At 36.4% G+C, this 17,903-nt stretch overlaps 1 protein-coding gene across 3 annotated transcripts in view; it reads left to right on the forward strand.

Annotated features, from left to right (window-relative positions):
* Positions 1–17,903, forward strand: part of BRCA2 (BRCA2 DNA repair associated) — a 55,331-nt gene that overhangs the window by 30,098 nt on the left and 7,330 nt on the right. The window contains exons 14-24 of one of the 3 annotated variants that reach the window (XM_055089318.1): positions 3,197–3,606; positions 4,070–4,251; positions 5,008–5,195; positions 6,845–7,015; positions 7,507–7,861; positions 9,589–9,744; positions 9,848–9,992; positions 11,909–12,030; positions 14,521–14,719; positions 14,952–15,115; positions 15,207–15,345. In XM_055089318.1, the coding sequence (XP_054945293.1) occupies positions 3,197–3,606; positions 4,070–4,251; positions 5,008–5,195; positions 6,845–7,015; positions 7,507–7,861; positions 9,589–9,744; positions 9,848–9,992; positions 11,909–12,030; positions 14,521–14,719; positions 14,952–15,115; positions 15,207–15,345 (2,231 nt within the window). Of the gene's footprint in view, positions 1–3,196; positions 3,607–4,069; positions 4,252–5,007; positions 5,196–6,844; positions 7,016–7,506; positions 7,862–9,588; positions 9,745–9,847; positions 9,993–11,908; positions 12,031–14,520; positions 14,720–14,951; positions 15,346–17,903 lie in introns of those variants that run through there. The other 2 variants (XM_055089319.1, XM_055089320.1) reach the window with 2 other exon arrangements.

The raw sequence follows: 17,903 nt of genomic DNA on the forward strand, positions 1-17,903 counted from the left end.
TAGGAAAAGTACTTTAGATGGAATGTAAAGAATGCTGGTTAAAGAGGGCATTCCAAATCTGGAAACAGTAAGAAGTTGTGTGACTTTCATCATGGGATTTGGAAGGCTGGGGGTCGGGTGAGGACTGGGAGGAAACACAAAGAAATGGAGAGAGTAGGACCAAAAAGGAAGCCTCCTGTATGTCATTTCTGACAAGTCGAAACCTGGATAGGCGATAGTTTGTCTTTGGAAGTTTAAGAAGAGACGTGACGTAACCAGATTTGTGTTTTAGAAACAGACCAGAGAGAGAATGTTGCAAGGAGATTAGTAAGGAAGTAAAGGCCTTAGTTTAGTTAGTACATGTGGTAGAGAGCAGAGAGTGAGTGGAAGATAGATTCAAGATTTGGCCAGAGAGTCATTAACTGAGAGTGGCAAAATATCTCCATGTGGATTCAAATAGAGGTCTTGATCATAACTTGCAAAGCAAACTCCTCATTTTCACAATATTCTTCATATTTAAAAACATTGGAGTGAAAAATCAGTGAAAATAAGTTTTGGAGTGCACAGGTTTATTCATTCCTGTGCACTTGATCTCATCTAGGTCTATTCAAGGAAACCAGTCCAGCCGTTGTCCCCTCTCTCCTGCATTGATCATTTTTCCATCTTACTGGATTAGTCCCATCAGTGTAGGTAGTTGCTATAAATCTCCCATCTTGAAAAGAAAAGCCTTTCTTGACTCCTCTTATCCCACCAGTCCATTTCTATGCCCCACTTAAAGCACATCTCATGAGAATTGTCTCAACTCACTTTCTCTACTTCATCTCTTTCCTTTCTCTCCTGAGCCCATCCCAGTCTTTCATCACTACCCACTACCCCTCATCAAGATTACCAGTTACCATTTTCTTTACTCTGGCTTCTGGGACATCTGTCTTACGTCTCCTCCTATCCCACTGGCTGTTCTTTCTTACTCTCCTTTGCTAATTCTTCCCCTAACTGCTAAATGTTAAATTCCCCCATGGTTCAGCTCCAGATGGCTTCCTTCCTGCCCTTCCTCCCTAGTATCTCATCCACTCTCATGACTCTGTATACCACCTATTTGGTGACAGCTTCAAAATTAATATCTTTAGCCTGGATTTCTTCCCTGAACAACATATTTATTCATTCAGCTACCTACTTGACTTTTTTATTTGGGTGACTTATAGATATCTTAAATGTAACATCTCCAGAGCTGATATTCTTTCCCCTTTCCTGTTTTCCTATAAATGTAAAAGTCTAACAACTCTGCTTTCAAAATATACCCCAAATCCAATCACTTCTCACCATTTCTCACCATTTCCACCCTTAACACCTGGTTCAAGTCACCATAAAACTGTCTACATTATTTCAACAGAACTGGTCTTCCTGCTTCCTACTTTGCCTCCCCCCACCTCCCTATACACAGTGAATTTTCAACAAAGAAGCCAGAGGGATCCTTTTAAATATAAGACAGATTATGTCATTTCTGGACTCAAAAACTGTTCCATGACTTCCCATCTCATAGTACAAGCCAGAAGTCCTTACCATGGTACGCAGGTTCTTTGTGATCTGGCCTTTTTGCTACCTTTCCAGTCTCCCCTGCTAACCTTCCCCTTGCCTACTCTGCTCCAGGCATACTTGTGTCTAGCCCAGTACGTGATGTCCACTCTGCCTGTAGCAGTCTTCTCCCAAATCCCTTCATGGCTTTCCTTCTCACTTCCTTTAGGTCTCTGTATAAATGTCACCTTGTCAATAATGTTTTCCTTACCAGCCTATATAAAATATCATTTATTTATTTCTGCTGGACACTTCCTGTCCCCCTTACCATGCTTTAATTTTCTCCATAGCATATATAATACCAATTGACATATTTACTTGTTTGTCTGTTTCCCTCCACTAGAATGTAGACTCTATGATTTAGTTTCGTTTGTCACTATATCCCCCAGCCAGAACACTGCCTGGCAAGTAGTAGGAACACATTAAATATTTGCTGGATAGATGAATGGATAACTAAATTAGTTGTAGGGTAACTTCAAGTTCCATGGGCTTAGGGTTGGGTAAAAGGAAGTATGGGGTTTTCAACAAAATATCGAGGAAGAACACGTATGCTAGGGAAGGTGGTTAGTTTAGTTTTGGACATGCTTAGTTTGAGATGAGTGTGGAACATCAAGATAGGGATGTCTGGTACTAGATGCAGTTCAAAGTGTAGGAATAACACCTGGGGAATGTCAGGCATAAAGATACAGATTGATATTTTTATTGTTAAATGGTAATTTAAGCAATGGTAAATGACTCATATCACCCAGGGGAAGTGTCTAGGGAAGAAATCCAACTTTGGAGGCAGGAAGATTTTTAAGAGAAAGAGGAAAAAAACAGTTAAAAAAAAAAGAAGGAAAGAAAGAAAAAGAGGGACAATCATGGTGTAAATATTCGCGGTGAGAATTTTAAAAACGAACAAGTTGTGAAAACTGTTAGCGGTCAAGCAGCATGCGTTTACACATGAAGCTTTTTTAAATTTTGGTATTGGGAGGTCATTAACAACTTTATTGAGAACAGTTTCTATAGAATAGTGGGGAAAATGAGAGTTCAGAGAGTGGAAAGTGAGGAAGTGAAAATAGCTAGTTTAGATTACCTATGGAGGAAGTTTGGCCATGAGGGGTACGTAACAGTATCCACTTGAAAGGGAGATAAGCTTGAGAAAAAAATCAAGGGTGGGCAAGGCTTTCTGAATGAAAAAGGTGTAACAGATGGTAGAAAGAGAAAGGAAGGAGATGGAATAATCATTGCAAGAGTGGGGCTCCCGAGGAGACTGGGATACTAGATGGGGTCAAGAATACAGGTGAAGAGGTTACCACAAGAAGAGGACGGGTAGACAGATGTCTGGCGAAAGAGGTAAGTGAGGAGCTGTGATAGACCTGGAGGAGACAGACGGGGGAATCCATGTTTGACAGATTCTCTTCTCTCATGTTTGTAGGTGGTAAAGTCAAAGGCTGGGAGTCAGTGTGTGAGAGGTAGTTACAGACTTGGAAAGGGTGGTATTGTTTTGGAGGGCAACCATGATGAAATGCAGAATGGTTACCAGAATAGGATTGCCATGTAGCAATTGAGGGTCTACAAAAAAAAAAATACATATTCCAAAACATTTATATATATGTACATTACTGGTAAATAATCAAGCTTAAATATTTTCTCCCCATTGTAGCACAAGTACGGAAAGGCGAGAAACGCAGAATCCAAATTTCACTGCATCTGGTCAAGAATTTCTATCTAAATCTCATTTTTCTGAACACCTGACTTTGGAAAAGTCTTCAAGCACTTTATCAGTTTCAGGGCAGCCACTTTGTAAGGTTCCTGCCCCAAGAAATGAAAAAAGGAGACACTCGGTAACTACAGGCAAACCAATGAAAGTCTTTGTCCCACCTTTTAAAACTAAATCGCATGTTCACAGAGATGAACAGTGTGTTAACAGGAATACTAATTTTGAGGAAAACAAACAGAAACAAAAAAACATAGATGAACATGGCTCTGGTGATCGTGAAAATAATGTTAACGACAGTGAAATTCATCAAACAACAACTGTGCTTTTCACAAAGGGTGAAGAAGAACCTTTAGGTATTGTGTGAAAATTTGTGTTGACGTATTTTTGCCTTTCAGATACATATTTCTTATATTAAATAACACGTTGAGGATTTTTCCCCCTTTTATAATGATTACTAATTTCAAAACCTTTTGTATTGCTTTAGATTTTTCTGTCCAAAGATTAAGTTTAAATTACTCTGTTTTCTTTCAAAGGTAGCTAATTGTAGACATTCTTCTTAAAAAAAAAAAGCTATTAGACACACAGTCTAGGACAGCTATTATTGGATTATGATTTTTATCAGGCTACTAATTTTCTTCCAAATTCGAAATAAAAATCATCTATTTCTGTTCTTTTAGAAACGTTTTTCAAGTAGAAATTTTTTCATCCCTTAAGATTTAAAGTTAGAGCAAATTGATATATATCATTTTGTAAAACAAGGGTTGTGCTTTTAAATTTTATATTCAATTTTACTTTTTGTTAATTATTCTTTAATAGATTTAATTGCAAATCTTCAGACTGCCAGAGATATACAGGATATGCGAATTAAAATGAAACAAAGGCAACGTATTTTTCCACAGCCAGGTAGTCTGTATCTTGCAAAAACATCCACTATGCCTAGAATCTCTCTGAAAGTAGCAGTAGAAGGCCGAGTCCCCACTGCATGTTCTCATAAACAGGTATGCTTTTGTCTATAATGCTAATTAATAGCTTTTATAGCAATGTATAACTTTATTTCATTAACTGGCATCTTCATATTGTTTAAAGAAAACAAACTGATGCAGAAATAGATGAGTAAAATCATCTTGCTTCCTAATCAGCCTGCAGTGGCAGCCTCCTTCTCCTCTGCTGCCTTATCTTACTAAAGTGATCAGTGCTTCAAAATTACAATTTCTCTTTCGCCTTCAAAATGTATTCATTTTATTACTATAAGTGCTTTCAGCTGGGTGTTAGAGGAAAGTAGTCTCATTGAATTTAAAGTGTGAATGACTCATAACCCTGAACCTGCTAAGAGCCATTTACAATTTTAAAAGGATTCTTATTAAGCCAGTACTATCTAGTTGGTATTTGGGGCAATGGAGAGGTGAGAGTCTGGGCCCCTTCTGAGTTTTTTTAACTTAAGAGGTTTTCTTAAACATTAAATTACTTTTTTATCCCCACAACGACTTCCTATGGCAGATATAGCAGGAGGCATGTACACAAGGGGAATGGGAAAGGTGCAGCAGACTCTTGAATGTATAGGTCATTTATAGTATGTAAAAATTTTTTAGCTTCTAGTAAGTTACATATTTTTATAGTGAATATTTTCATATTTAAATGAAAAACTTTGGGTAGATTCAGTTTGGGTGTGTTATAATTTTCTTTTTCTGTGAAACATTCTTTTGTTTGATGTTTTTTACTCATTATCAATTTTTTCTATCATTTATTTTGTGCAGCTATATAGGTACGGTGTTTCTAAACATTGTGTAAAAATTAACAGCAAAAATGCAGAGTCTTTTCAGTTTCACACTCAGGATTATTTTGGTAAGGAAAGTTTATGGGCTGGAAAGGGAATACAGTTGGCTGATGGTGGATGGCTCATACCCTCCAATGATGGAAAGGCTGGAAAAGAAGAATTTTATAGGTACTCTCTGCAAAAAGAAATTTTGTATTAACTAACTTTTATATGTTCTGTCATCTCTCTCTTCCTCACAAGTCCCTTTTTATCTTTCCTTATCTCTCCTGAACTTAAAAATTTGGCTAGAAATCACAAGTTTATACATTGAATCATTTTATGTACGTGTGGTTCACTTGATATTCTGTTGAAATCTTTTGAAAAGTGAATTTTGGTTTGTCTTAGGATTTAGTGAATTGGTTTTTCTTAAACTATGACATTATTCTTATAGCTTTTACAAAATAAAAACTGATAAGAAAAGTTAAGTGTGAGTTGGCCTTATCGTAAACCCACACACATGTGTATACTTGTGTGGATATTCTTTTTCATTGTGTATTTCAGTAAATATAAAATATAAAAAATAAAGTGAAACAAATACTTAAATATCAGTAATATCAAGTGACTAGAAAACTCCAGTGCCCTAAAAAATCAACAGTTTAGGAACTATATATCCTCTTAGGATTCTAGTGTTTATACAAACATAATTTTAAATGTTTGCTATCAGGGAGGTATTACCTCATGCCAATGACAAGAGATAGGAAATCTTTCTCCTGTGCCCTTATTTTTGAGATCTCGGTATATCTTTCTAAGTTTATAGTTTTGAGAAAAGTGGTAAAATATTTTTTCCTTAAATTTTTGTTATATTTTTGGAGTATTTTAAAACACGAATGTTATTTACATCTTGGTACTTGTCCCACATAACAAATATCAGCTGTTGATTCTAGTTGGAAAAGTAACAGCTGTATCACTTAATTGTATTAGGTAGACTGCATAGTGTAGAGGTTGAGTGATTACTCTGTAATCAGGTGGGCATGGTTCATACTGTTTGCATGTTGAGGCTCAAGCTGTGATTTTGATCATTCAACAAATATTTATTGAGCACCTACTATGTGTCCGATACTATCTTGGGTACTAGGGATAGCAAAGCAAAAAATCTCTGCCCTAATAAATCATATATTCTAGTTTGGGACAGGGAAAGAAAATTTTAAAAGGGAATAAGTAAATGGTATAGTGTATTAAAAAGTGATAAATACTTTGAAGATAAAGCTGGAAAAAGGGGGTAAGAGAGAGTTAGGTGAGGAGAGGTACAATTTTTTAAATAGAGTAAGAAGGCAATGTGTAAGGGTACTGATGCTGGTGGTTGGTAGATAGGAGGGTGGAAGTTTATGGAAGTTCTCTTTTAATTACTTCTGCTTATGTAGTGCTGAGAGTGAGAATGGGAAAGGAGGAGGAGTTGTAGATTTGAGCAGAAAGGGCTCAAGTTGTAGATTTGAGCAGATATCAAGAAGAGAACCAGGACTGGAGAAGGAAGTTCTCAGATGATTTCTAAAAACAATCTCTTTAATAAGAAATATATAATCTAAAATATAATTATTTTACAGTAAGGATCTCATTTTCCAGTTGAAATAATTGTATTGACTAACATGTTAAGTGAAATTTTTATTAGCATATTTTGATACATGTCATTTTCTAAAGTTATAATACTTATTGTGTTAACTCATAAAAACTTATTGAATGATCTTGTACAATTTAGTATTTGTGCAAAGAATAGTCGGGGTTATTGAATTCAATATCATCTTACCTGGTTTTTATTATTTCTTCTACCTTTATTTGTTCAGAGCTCTGTGTGACACCCCAGGTGTGGATCCAAAGCTTATTTCTAGAGTTTGGGTCTATAATCATTATAGATGGATTATATGGAAACTGGCAGCTATGGAATTTGCCTTTCCTAAAGAATTTGCTAATAGATGCCTAAGCCCAGAAAGGGTACTTCTTCAACTCAAATACAGGCAAGTTTAAAGCACTATATTATGTAATCATATATTGTATGGGTCAGACTTCTGTGCTGTCTGTGACTTGCACATCAGAGCCAGTTGGTGACAGCTGCCATCCCACACTGCTGTTCAGTTGTATAGCGCAGTTCTCTTGTCACCCTCCAGCCCCCACTTAAGAGCAATCACACATTCATACACCCTATGCTTCCCTCTTCTCCCACCCTCTCCTTAAACCTCTTGGCACATGAGAAGAATATGAATTACTAATTTGATCTGCTCATCAGGGATTGCTAGTAAAGCATTTTTGCATTTTGGTGGTTTTAATATTTAATTCATATTTTAGCAGTATAAAACTTAATATATTACCAGCTACCAAATTTTAAATTCTCTTCAGTCTCAGTATTCAATAAAGGTATTTAATTTTTATTCTCAATTATTCGGTGACTTTTTTTTACAATGAAATTCTAGACCCACAATTCTAAAATAATTCACTTTTTTCCTTTTAGATATGATATGGAAATTGATAGAAGCAGAAGATCAGCTATAAAAAAGATCATGGAAAGGGATGACACTGCTGCAAAAACGCTTGTTCTCTGTGTTTCTGAAATAATTTCATTAAGCACAAATGTATCTGAAACTTCTAGCAGTAAAACTAATAGTATGGATACCACAAAAGTGGGCGTTGTCGAACTTACAGATGGATGGTATGCTATTAAGGCCCAGGTGGATCCTCCCCTCTTAGCTCTCTTAAAGAACAGTAGACTAACTGTGGGTCAGAAGATCATAATTCACGGAGCAGAGCTGGTGGGCTCTCCTGATGCCTGTACTCCTCTTGAAGCCCCAGAATCTCTTATGTTAAAGGTAAATTAAATTAATGCACACTCTTGGTAAAAATCAGTCACTGATTCAGTTAAATTCTAGAGAGAGTTTACATTTAAATTTTTAAATTTACTTATGCCTATTAAGGATGCTTCATTTCTTGAAAATGTACTGATACTGTTATTAGTTTAAGGGGCATATTTCTCAGATAGTTAAATATTTGTGTTTTTGGAAAGCCAGAGATATTTACTGAGCTAAAATAATGCAGTTGCAGTTAAAGAGCAGGAGTAAATTTGCACCAGATGTTTGATCTTGGTACCTATAGCCCTCATGTTGTTCTCATAGTATTGCTCTGCTTCCACTGTGATTACGTGGCCAAATCTCTGTTCCGGTGTGATTAGAACATTAGATTTCAGTGATTCTTGGATATAGAATACTAAAGTACACCTTTCATCTCTATGTAGATTTAAACCTAGATAACAGGACTTTGTCATGTTGAATAGTCTGTAATATTGCTATCGGAAATGACTGCTAATGTTGCACATTCAGATTCACTTATGAGGTAACCTTGTAAAGAATTTACTTTTGTTGTATTCTGGATCACTGTAATTCAGGAAAGCATTTTCATAAATCAGTCATTTTTAAGTTAAAGAGATAATTTGTCATTAACTTGGGTTGCTTTTAGTCAAGCTGAAACAGGCTTTTGTTTTATGTTGCTTAGAATATCAAAGTTGCACTGGCTTTCAATTTTTGTTTTGTTTTTATCAAATCAGTATATGTGCATAATTTCAAAACTCAAGTAAAATAAGGTATATAGGCCCCCACACACAAAAGCAGTCACTGATGCAACCCTGTCTAAACCCCGTTCATGCTCCCCAAAGGCAGCCACTTCCAATCCCTTTGGCTGTTTCTTTTGCTTATACTGTTAGGTCTTCTTTTCACCTTCAGTTTAGACATTAACTGTTAGCTTCCTGCTATGAAAGATGAGGATTGAAGTCAGTATTCAATGTTTATGTTATAATGACTATGAAAAATATTTTTTGCAGCTCAGCATACAGTATACCATGATTACATTTCCTTTCTTTACAACTTACTGCTTTCCCTGGAGTTATTAACTGTCTTGTCTTTTTTGTTTTTCTTAATTTTCTTTATCCTTATTACCAACTCATTCCCACACAGGAGCCATATAAAAATTGTCTCACTATGTTAAAATACCTTTATCAGTTCCATTTCTTTTTCTTGGAGATTCCTTGGATCTCTCCATGTTCCTGCTTAGTTCTGAAGTGGTTATCTTCTATGTATGCTGCACAGTTATTCTTGAAATTATTTTCACCTCTTTCTGTGTTAGAAGCCCTATGCTCTGGATTCCATACCTTTCTAGATGTATTCCCTAGCTTTAAGGGCACACAATTGCCAGAGGCTTCTTGAGAAAGGAAACATGCAGTTTTTTTTTATCTTATTACAAGGTTGGCTGAATATAGAATTTGAGGTTGAAATATTATAATTCCTTCAGAATTTTGAAGACATTTCCTCTGTTACCTTCTTGCTTCTGGTATAGTTTCTGTTAAGTTCAGTGCTGGTCTTATTCCTAGTCCTTTACTATGTGATCTGTTCCTAAGACGTTTTTAAGATTGTCTCCATCATTCTGAAATTTCACAATGAGGTGATTTGGTGTCAGCCGTAAAAGAAGGAAAATTATTATAAAATCTGAAATAGAATTGAATACGGGTATATATTTAACTTATAAATCAATTTATTAATTTGTCCAGATTTCTGCTAACAGCACTCGGCCTGCTTGCTGGTATGCCAAACTCGGATTCTTTTCCAATCCTAGACCTTTTCCTCTTCCCTTGTCATCACTTTTCAGCGATGGAGGAAATGTTGGTTGTGTTGATATAATTATTCAAAGAGCATACCCTATACAGGTATGATGTATTCTTGAAACTTACTCTGTATTTCTTTCTTTAGAGACAATTAATTTGAATGATTGCTCCCTACCCTGTATTTCTGTTTGACACATTATTACAGTGGATGGAGAAGACATCATCTGGATTATACATATTTCGCAATGAAAGAGAAGAAGAAAAGGAAGCAACAAAATATGCAGAAGCCCAGCAAAAGAAACTGGAAGCCCTATTCACTAAAATTCAAGCAGAATTTGAAGAGCATGAAGGTAAAATGAGTTGTATTTACAAGATCTTTTCCTCAGAGTTTTAGAGGCTTCTAACTGGGTGAATTGTCTTTATTTTGAGTAATAGGTATTTTTTTTCTGATTCTGAATTTGAATTTTTTCTGATTTGAAAAAATATATACTACATAGGTAAACAGACAAGCATTGAATTGGCCCCAAAATATCACATCTTTATTCAACATAGTGAGCTTTTAGATCCTCACAAATTCTTAGGCAATTAAACATTACATACCTACAGCACTTTTCAGAAGTCTTAATTAAACTGGCCCGTAAGCTTTAGTACTAAAGTATTTGTAGCATCGATTTTTGGTATTAGAGGGAAAAAAAGCAACAAGGGAAAGAACTATCAAATTATTCTCCCCAAGCCGTTTGTCATTCTCTTTCCTCTGTGTCCTTATCTACATTATATAACTTGCATTTTTGCTGTTGTTGTTGTTGATCTTTATGTTTTTATACCTGGAACTAGAGCTTATTTTCCCTGTGGCATCAATTTGAATAATGAAAATCATAGTGTTTTATGCTTAAAGGATGTGAAATTTTACTTCTTTTATCTACCTTTTTTTATTGCAGAAAATTTTATGTTCTGCATTTCTTCATGATTTTCTTTATTTTTTTTTGAATTTTATTTTTTATACAGCAGGTCCTTATTAATCATCAGTTTTATACACATCAGTGTATACATGTCAATCCCAATCTCCCGATTCATCACACCACCACCACAACCACCCGTCGCTTTCCCCCCTTGGTGTCCATACGTTTGTTCTCTACATCTGTGTCTCAATTTCTGCCCTGCAAACCGGTTCATCTGTACCATTTTTCTAGGTTCCACATATATGTGTTAAAATACGGTATTTGTTTTTCTCTCTGACTTGCTTCACTCTGTATGACAGTCTCTAGATCCATCCGTGTCTCTACAAATGACCCAATTTCGTTCCTTTTTATGGCTGAGTAATATTCCATTGTATATATGTGCCACATCTTCTTTATCCATTCATCTCTTGATGGGCATTTAGGTTGCTTCCATGACCTGGCTATTGTAAATAGTGCTGCAGTGAACATTGGGGTGCATGTGTCTTTTACATTCCCACCAACAGTGCAAGAGGGTTCCCTTTTCTCCACACCCTCTCCAGCATTTGTTGTTTGTAGATTTTCTGATGATGCCCATTCTGACTGGTGTGAGGTGATACCTCATTGTAGTTTTGATCTGCATTTCTCTAATAATTAGTGATGTTGAGCAGCTTTTCATGTGCTTCTTGGCCATCTGTATGTCTTCTTTGGAGAAATGTCTATTTAGGTTTTCTGCCCAGTTTTTGATTGGGTTGTTTGTTTTTTTAATATTGAGCTGCATGCATTGCTTGTATGTTTTGGAGATTAATCCTTTGTCCGTTGATTTGTTTGCAAATATTTTCTCCCATTCTGAGGGTTGTCTTTTCGTCTTGATTGTAGTTTCCTTTGCTTTGCAAAAGCTTTGAAGTTTCATTAGGTCCCATTTGTTTATTTTTGTTTTTATTTCCATTACTCTAGGAGGTGGATCTCATGATTTTCTTTATTGTTTAACTTCATGTTCTAAATAAATCTGCAGGAAAATGGGACTCAGTACTTGATTTGCTTAAAATTATCACTAGCTCATAATTAAATGAATCATGAAATCATTTACTTACATGAAATCATTTTCATGTAAATCATGAAATTTACCAATTGCGCTAATGAAGTAAACTCTTTGTATGAGAACTTATTAAACCATGAATACACTAGTTTCAGATTTTCCTGGAGAACTTTTAGCAGATAAGTGGTTTATTTTGAACCTTCCTTCTTTGAGTGTTTTTTTTTGTTGAGTTCTCTAGTTTTCAGTGTTCTCAAATTTATAGTTTAGCTAATTAGTGTTGCTTTTTTCCTAGAAAATATAACAGAACGATGTATACCATCACGTGCACTAACAAGACAGCAAGTCCGTGCTTTGCAAGATGGTGCAGAACTTTATGAAGCTGTGAAGGATTCACCAGACCCAAGTTACCTTGAGGTGAGAGAGTAATACAGTGAGGCTAATCTTCATCCTTCAAGGTGGAGAGCTATAGTCACTCATCTGGCCATTACAGGAAGCACTGTGTTGAAATGCTGTGTTTCTCCAAGGGATGTGTACCTCGGTGATGGGGGTCCTCAGTGATGTACCAAACCAGGGTGCTACATTTCTACTTCTGTACCAAATAGAGAATGAGAGGGTTAAATAATTTATATATTAAATATGGTTTAAAATGCAGGCAAAACTTGCTTATTTTAAAGGTAAAACAAATACCTTCAGAGCACTGTCTCAGTTTCCATGTTCTCAGCTCTTTCTCAGATCCTACCTAGAGTTTATTTCATAATCCTCTACCTTAAGGATACTTAGGTGGAAAACTTTCAGAAGCATGAAAGTGTGTTACAAATAGCATAGGCTTTAGATCATGGCTCAACCATTGATTAGCTAAGCAAACTGGGTATAAAAGAGCTATCAAATGGGCACAAAAGATGTTGTTTTAGGATCAAATTGGATAATGTGTGTAAAGTGTACTGTTACAAAGTTCTATGTAAATGTTATTATTATTAGAATATCATTTCATACATTAAGGTAGGCTACTTCCTAAATTTTTAGACACCTGGGTATCTAATTAATGCAAATTCTAGGATTAGTCTGCTAAATAGGGAGGAGAGGGGAAATTTTAGGAAAACAGTTTATTGATTAATCTCATTTATTTGATGACAATAAATGTTGTATATAACCTTAACTTTCTTAAATAATGGGACCTCAAAATAAACAGTACTCTGCTTGGAGAGTGAGCAGTGCTGTTCTGAACCAGAATTCCCTTATATTCCCAAATGTTACAACTCAGATTCTCCCTGTGGGAAGTGAGTCTGATTTTCAAGCCTGTGAGTATACTTGCTACAAGTCAGTAAGGCTTTATTATGCTCTCCTGAGAAATTATTTGCCTCTATCTCTTTATGTTTGTTGAAGCTTATGAAGATAGTTTTAATTTCATCCATAAAATTTAACAAAATATTATTCTGGTTTCCTTTTATAAAATTTACTTATAAGGAGAAAGGGGGCAGAATGAGAGTTGGAGGACTAAGTTCTAGACCTGGCTCTGCCCCTGTGTAGCTGGACAGGTGATTTCTCTCTCAGACCTCCTCTCTGCCATCTGCCAGGGGAAAGCCTGAGAGTAGCTTATCTCTAAGGTTCTAAGTCTATGTAATTGTAATTCTATGAGAGTCACTGAAAGGTATCATCATTCCCAGAGGGAAAAATTGCCATCAATTTCTAAAATACCCTGTTAAAAGGACTTGTTTTCAGTGACAATGTTTAGTATTGTGGGACTTCTGAAATCACATTTTTTTAAAAAATTCATGTTTAACCTAAACCCTGCCTATTTAGGAAGACCTTTGTAAGGCACAGGGATTTCATAATCTCCCTTCTCATTATAGATGGTGTATTAACGTGGGTAAGTCAGCAGCAGTCTAGTAGGTTATATGTCAGGATTTCTGTTTATTTTTGGTTGATTTTTTTTTTTGTTAATACTGGGTGAGGTTCCCAGGAGGTTCAAACACCAATTTGCTAAATGATTGGGAGAGAAATGTAGAGGCAGAGATAAGTGCTTGTAGTACATGTCTGTTTTAAATTGTATCTACTGTTCCAGAGAGTTAATGAAATTTTACTACAGGGGGATAAGAATGAGTCCCCTTGAGCCAACCCCTGCCTGTATTCCTCTGCAAATTATTTATTCTGTCTGTACCTCAGTTTCATCATCTACCACATGGAAACAGGAATAGTACCTACCTCACAGGATTATTGTAATGATAAATGAATTAATACATTACCCACACATAGATCTATTTCTCAAATATAATAGGCATTCAGATGTTAACCACTTATAATGTCAGTGTTGATGATTATGATTATTAGAGTATATTTATAAGTAAGGGTTGTTTTGGCCCTAGGTAAATTCTTCTTATTCATTCATTCATTCATTCATCTATGGCTGTGTTAGGTTTTCGTTGCGGTGCGTGGGCTTCTTATTGCAGAGCGCGGGCTCTAGGCGTGAGGGCTTCAGTAGGTGTGGCACACGGGCTCAGTAGTTGTGGCTCATGGGTTCTAGAGCACAGGCTCAGTAGTTGTGCACGGGCTTAGCTGCTCTGTGGCATGTGGGATCTTCCCGGACCAGGGCTCAAACCCGTGTCCCCTGCCTTGGCAGGGGGATTCTTAACCACTTAACCACTGCGCCACCAGGGAAGCCCCACCCTAGGTAAACTTGTCACAAAGATTAGTAAACTCTTTAAGTCACTTGAAAATATTTGTTATGTGATAAGATGAGTACATTAATCTCAATTTTTATATTGTCACATCCTTAAAGTGAACTAAATTCTGTTGTATTTTGACCCCATTTAAAGAGATTCATTTACAGTAGATGAGGTGGTTTGTTTCTGTTTTGTTTGCTATTTATTCCAAAATCATCTGCCTCAATGTACTAAATGGCCATAGGGTTATTTTAGTGAAGAGCAGTTAAGAGCCTTGAATAATCACAGACGGACGTTGAATGATAAGAAGCAAGCCCAGATCCATGTGGAACTCAGGAAGGCTATGGAGTCTGCTGAGCAACGGGAACAGATTTTACCAAGAGACGTTACACCTGTGTGGAAGCTGCGTATCATGAGCTGTAAGAGAAAGGAAAAAGATTCAGGTCAGTATGTAAAGTTTTTGTTTTTATCAATTTTAAGTTTAAAAAATTATTATCTTATTAATAAAATTATTTCAAATGGTAGATAAAATGTTAAGAGGAGCAAAAATGGGCTACCAGTACCCACAAAATGATACTATAACCCTTAGATCTTTATTGTTCTCAGTGTTTATTTTTAAACAGGACTCTCAATGATTATCATTTCTTATATTGTGTCTTTTTCCTCTTTCTCTAGTTGTGTTGAGTATCTGGCGTCCATCATCAGATTTATATTCTCTCTTAACAGAGGGAAAGAGATACAGAATCTATCATCTTGCAGCATCAAAATCTAAAAGTAAATCCGAAAGAGCTAACATACAGTTAACAGCAACAAAAAAAACGCAGTATCAACAACTACCGGTATAAACTTTTCATCATGATTTTTCAGTTTTGATAGATGTGTATTTGTTTATTGAATCTACATATACTGATATATTTGTTTTTCTTGTAGGCTTCAGATGAAATTCTATTACAAGTTTATCAGCCAAGGGAGCCGCTTCACTTCAACAAATTATTGGATCCAGACTTCCAGCCACCTTGTTCTGAGGTGGACCTAATAGGATTTGTAGTTTCTGTTGTGAAAAAAATAGGTAATACACAGTGTATTTAATGGTAGCTTTTTATTGATGCTTTAGAAAAACATTATATTTTAAAATTTGTCTTCCTTATGATTCACTGGAGCTACTAATAGGCAAGTTTGGTAACTAGTGATTTGAAAGTAGGCTTTTTTAACCTCGATTCTTAATGAAAAGCAATTCTACAATATTACAAGGAAACAACTTACATCCCATTCTGTGCTACTTAATTTTAAAGAAATTGCTAGAAAATGTTTTGCATATTAGTGATTACTAGACAAATAATTATAATCTTCTGCAGTTCACTGAGCTATCAAGCCTTCACCTCCTACTTCAGTCTTTACCACTCTCCAACATCTTAGCCAAATTCATTTATATTTTATTCCTTCAGTATGACATTGCTCGTTCCTCCTTCCATACCTTGTTCCATAGATTTTATCTGAAAGCAAGTGTAAAGGCCCAACTGTGTCTCAACTTAAGCACAAAAGCCTCCCATTTATTGATTATTTTGTGCCAGGCCTCCTCAGCACTTGGTTTCACCACTCTCACCTCCCAGAACGCTGTCCCTCATCCTCCCTTCAACTGTGTTGACACCTTCCTTGCTATTCTTTTTTATTTTTTTTAATTAATTAATTTTATTTATTTATTTCTGGGCTGTGCAAGCCTTCACCTCCTACTTCAGTCTTTACCACTCTCCAACATCTTAGCCAAATTCATTTATATTTTATTCCTTCAGTATGACATTGCTCGTTCCTCCTTCCATACCTTGTTCCATAGATTTTATCTGAAAGCAAGTGTAAAGGCCCAACTGTGTCTCAACTTAAGCACAAAAGCCTCCCATTTATTGATTATTTTGTGCCAGGCCTCCTCAGCACTTGGTTTCACCACTCTCACCTCCCAGAACGCTGTCCCTCATCCTCCCTTCAACTGTGTTGACACCTTCCTTGCTATTCTTTTTTATTTTTTTTAATTAATTAATTTTATTTATTTATTTCTGGGCTGTGTTGGGTCTTTGTTGCTGTGCACGGGCTTTCTCTAGTTGCGGTGAGTGGGGGCTACTCTTCGTTGCAGTGTGCAGGCTTCTTATTGGCTTCTCTTGTTGCAGAGCACGGGTTCTAGGCACGCCAGCTTCAGTAGTTGTGGCTCACGGGCTCTAGAGCACAGGCTCAGTAGTTGTGGCACACAGGCTTAGCTGCTCCACGGCATGTGGGATCTTCCTGGACCAGGGCTCGAACCTGTGTCCCCTGCATTGGCATACGGATTCTTAACCACTGTGCCACCAGGGAAGTCCCTTCCTTGCTATTCTTGAGCCCACTTTCATCACAGAGCCTTTACACTCACTGCTGCCTCTCCCAGAAATGCTTTTCCCCAGGCGGCCACATAGCCGGCCCCCTTGGCTCCTTGAAGTCTCTGGTCAAATGCAACCTCATAAGAAGCCTTTCCCTGAGCACCCTTTGTAAAAGAGCTGTACTTTCTCTGCTCCCAGCCTAGCACTTTTACCCCTTTACTCTGCTTTATTTTTCTCCATAGCACCCACCACCACTAACAATACATATTTATGGGGTTTTTTGTCTCCCTCTTCTGGAATGTTAGGTCTCTAAGGGCAGACACTTTGCTACTGCTGTATCCTCAGCTCTTAAAACAGTGCCTGGTCCAGGGTAGGGTCTCAGGTCAGTGGATTTCTTGTTTATCAACTGCCCTGTCACAATTTCTCCCTTCCTCAGTTCTTTGGCTAAGGTTTATTGTCACTGTTTTTTTCAAGGTTTCCAATGTGCCATATTCCATGAGTTCCTCATATGTTTGAAATGTGAACCTGTTGCTCTAATTCTGAGACTGTATTTTGGCAGGCATAATAATATGGGTTCTTGCTTCTTTCTTCCCTCAGAACTTTGTAGAAATTGCTCTTTTGACATTGAAAAGTCTGGGACTGGCCTAATTTTTCCCCCATTTAGGTGATTGTCTTTTTATGTCTAGATGTCTGAAGAATATGTTTTGAAGTCCAAAAGTTTAAGCTATGTCTTAGTATAAGCAGTCTGTATACAGTTCTCCTGGAACACAGATGCCCTTTTAATCTGCAGATTCAGTGCTTTCTTTGTATCAGAGAAATTCTGTAATATCTTTGAATAAATCTGCTATTTCATTTATTGGGATTTCTACTTCAAGGACAGCAGTTAGTCTTATGTTGGATTATGCTTCATTCACCATGATTATATCCAGCCTTTATGTCAGTAATTTTATTTTTTGCAGTATATTGATATGTTTTATTCCTTGCTATTTGTAATGCATGCATTTGTCCCATTATGATAGTATACTGGTGTCCTCAGTTTATTTCTCTGGTCCTGCAGTCTCCTTTTTATCTTGCCGGGCTATTTTTCATCCCATATTCATATGCAAGCTTTTATTTTATTGAGTATATGTTCCTATTAAGTTCAACAGCATGAATCAGTTTTGAGGACTTCAGAAATTTTCTTCTGTTCTTCTAGTTTTGTTTACTTTATGGGATGTGCTCTTTGTCTTTTGCTATGCTCTTTTCCTCTTTTTATTTAACGTGTTTTTGTTTAGTTGTGTTTTAG

Source organism: Physeter macrocephalus, chromosome 13, assembly GCF_002837175.3.
Source record: "Physeter macrocephalus isolate SW-GA chromosome 13, ASM283717v5, whole genome shotgun sequence".
NCBI classification, from domain to species: Eukaryota; Metazoa; Chordata; class Mammalia; order Artiodactyla; family Physeteridae; genus Physeter; species Physeter macrocephalus.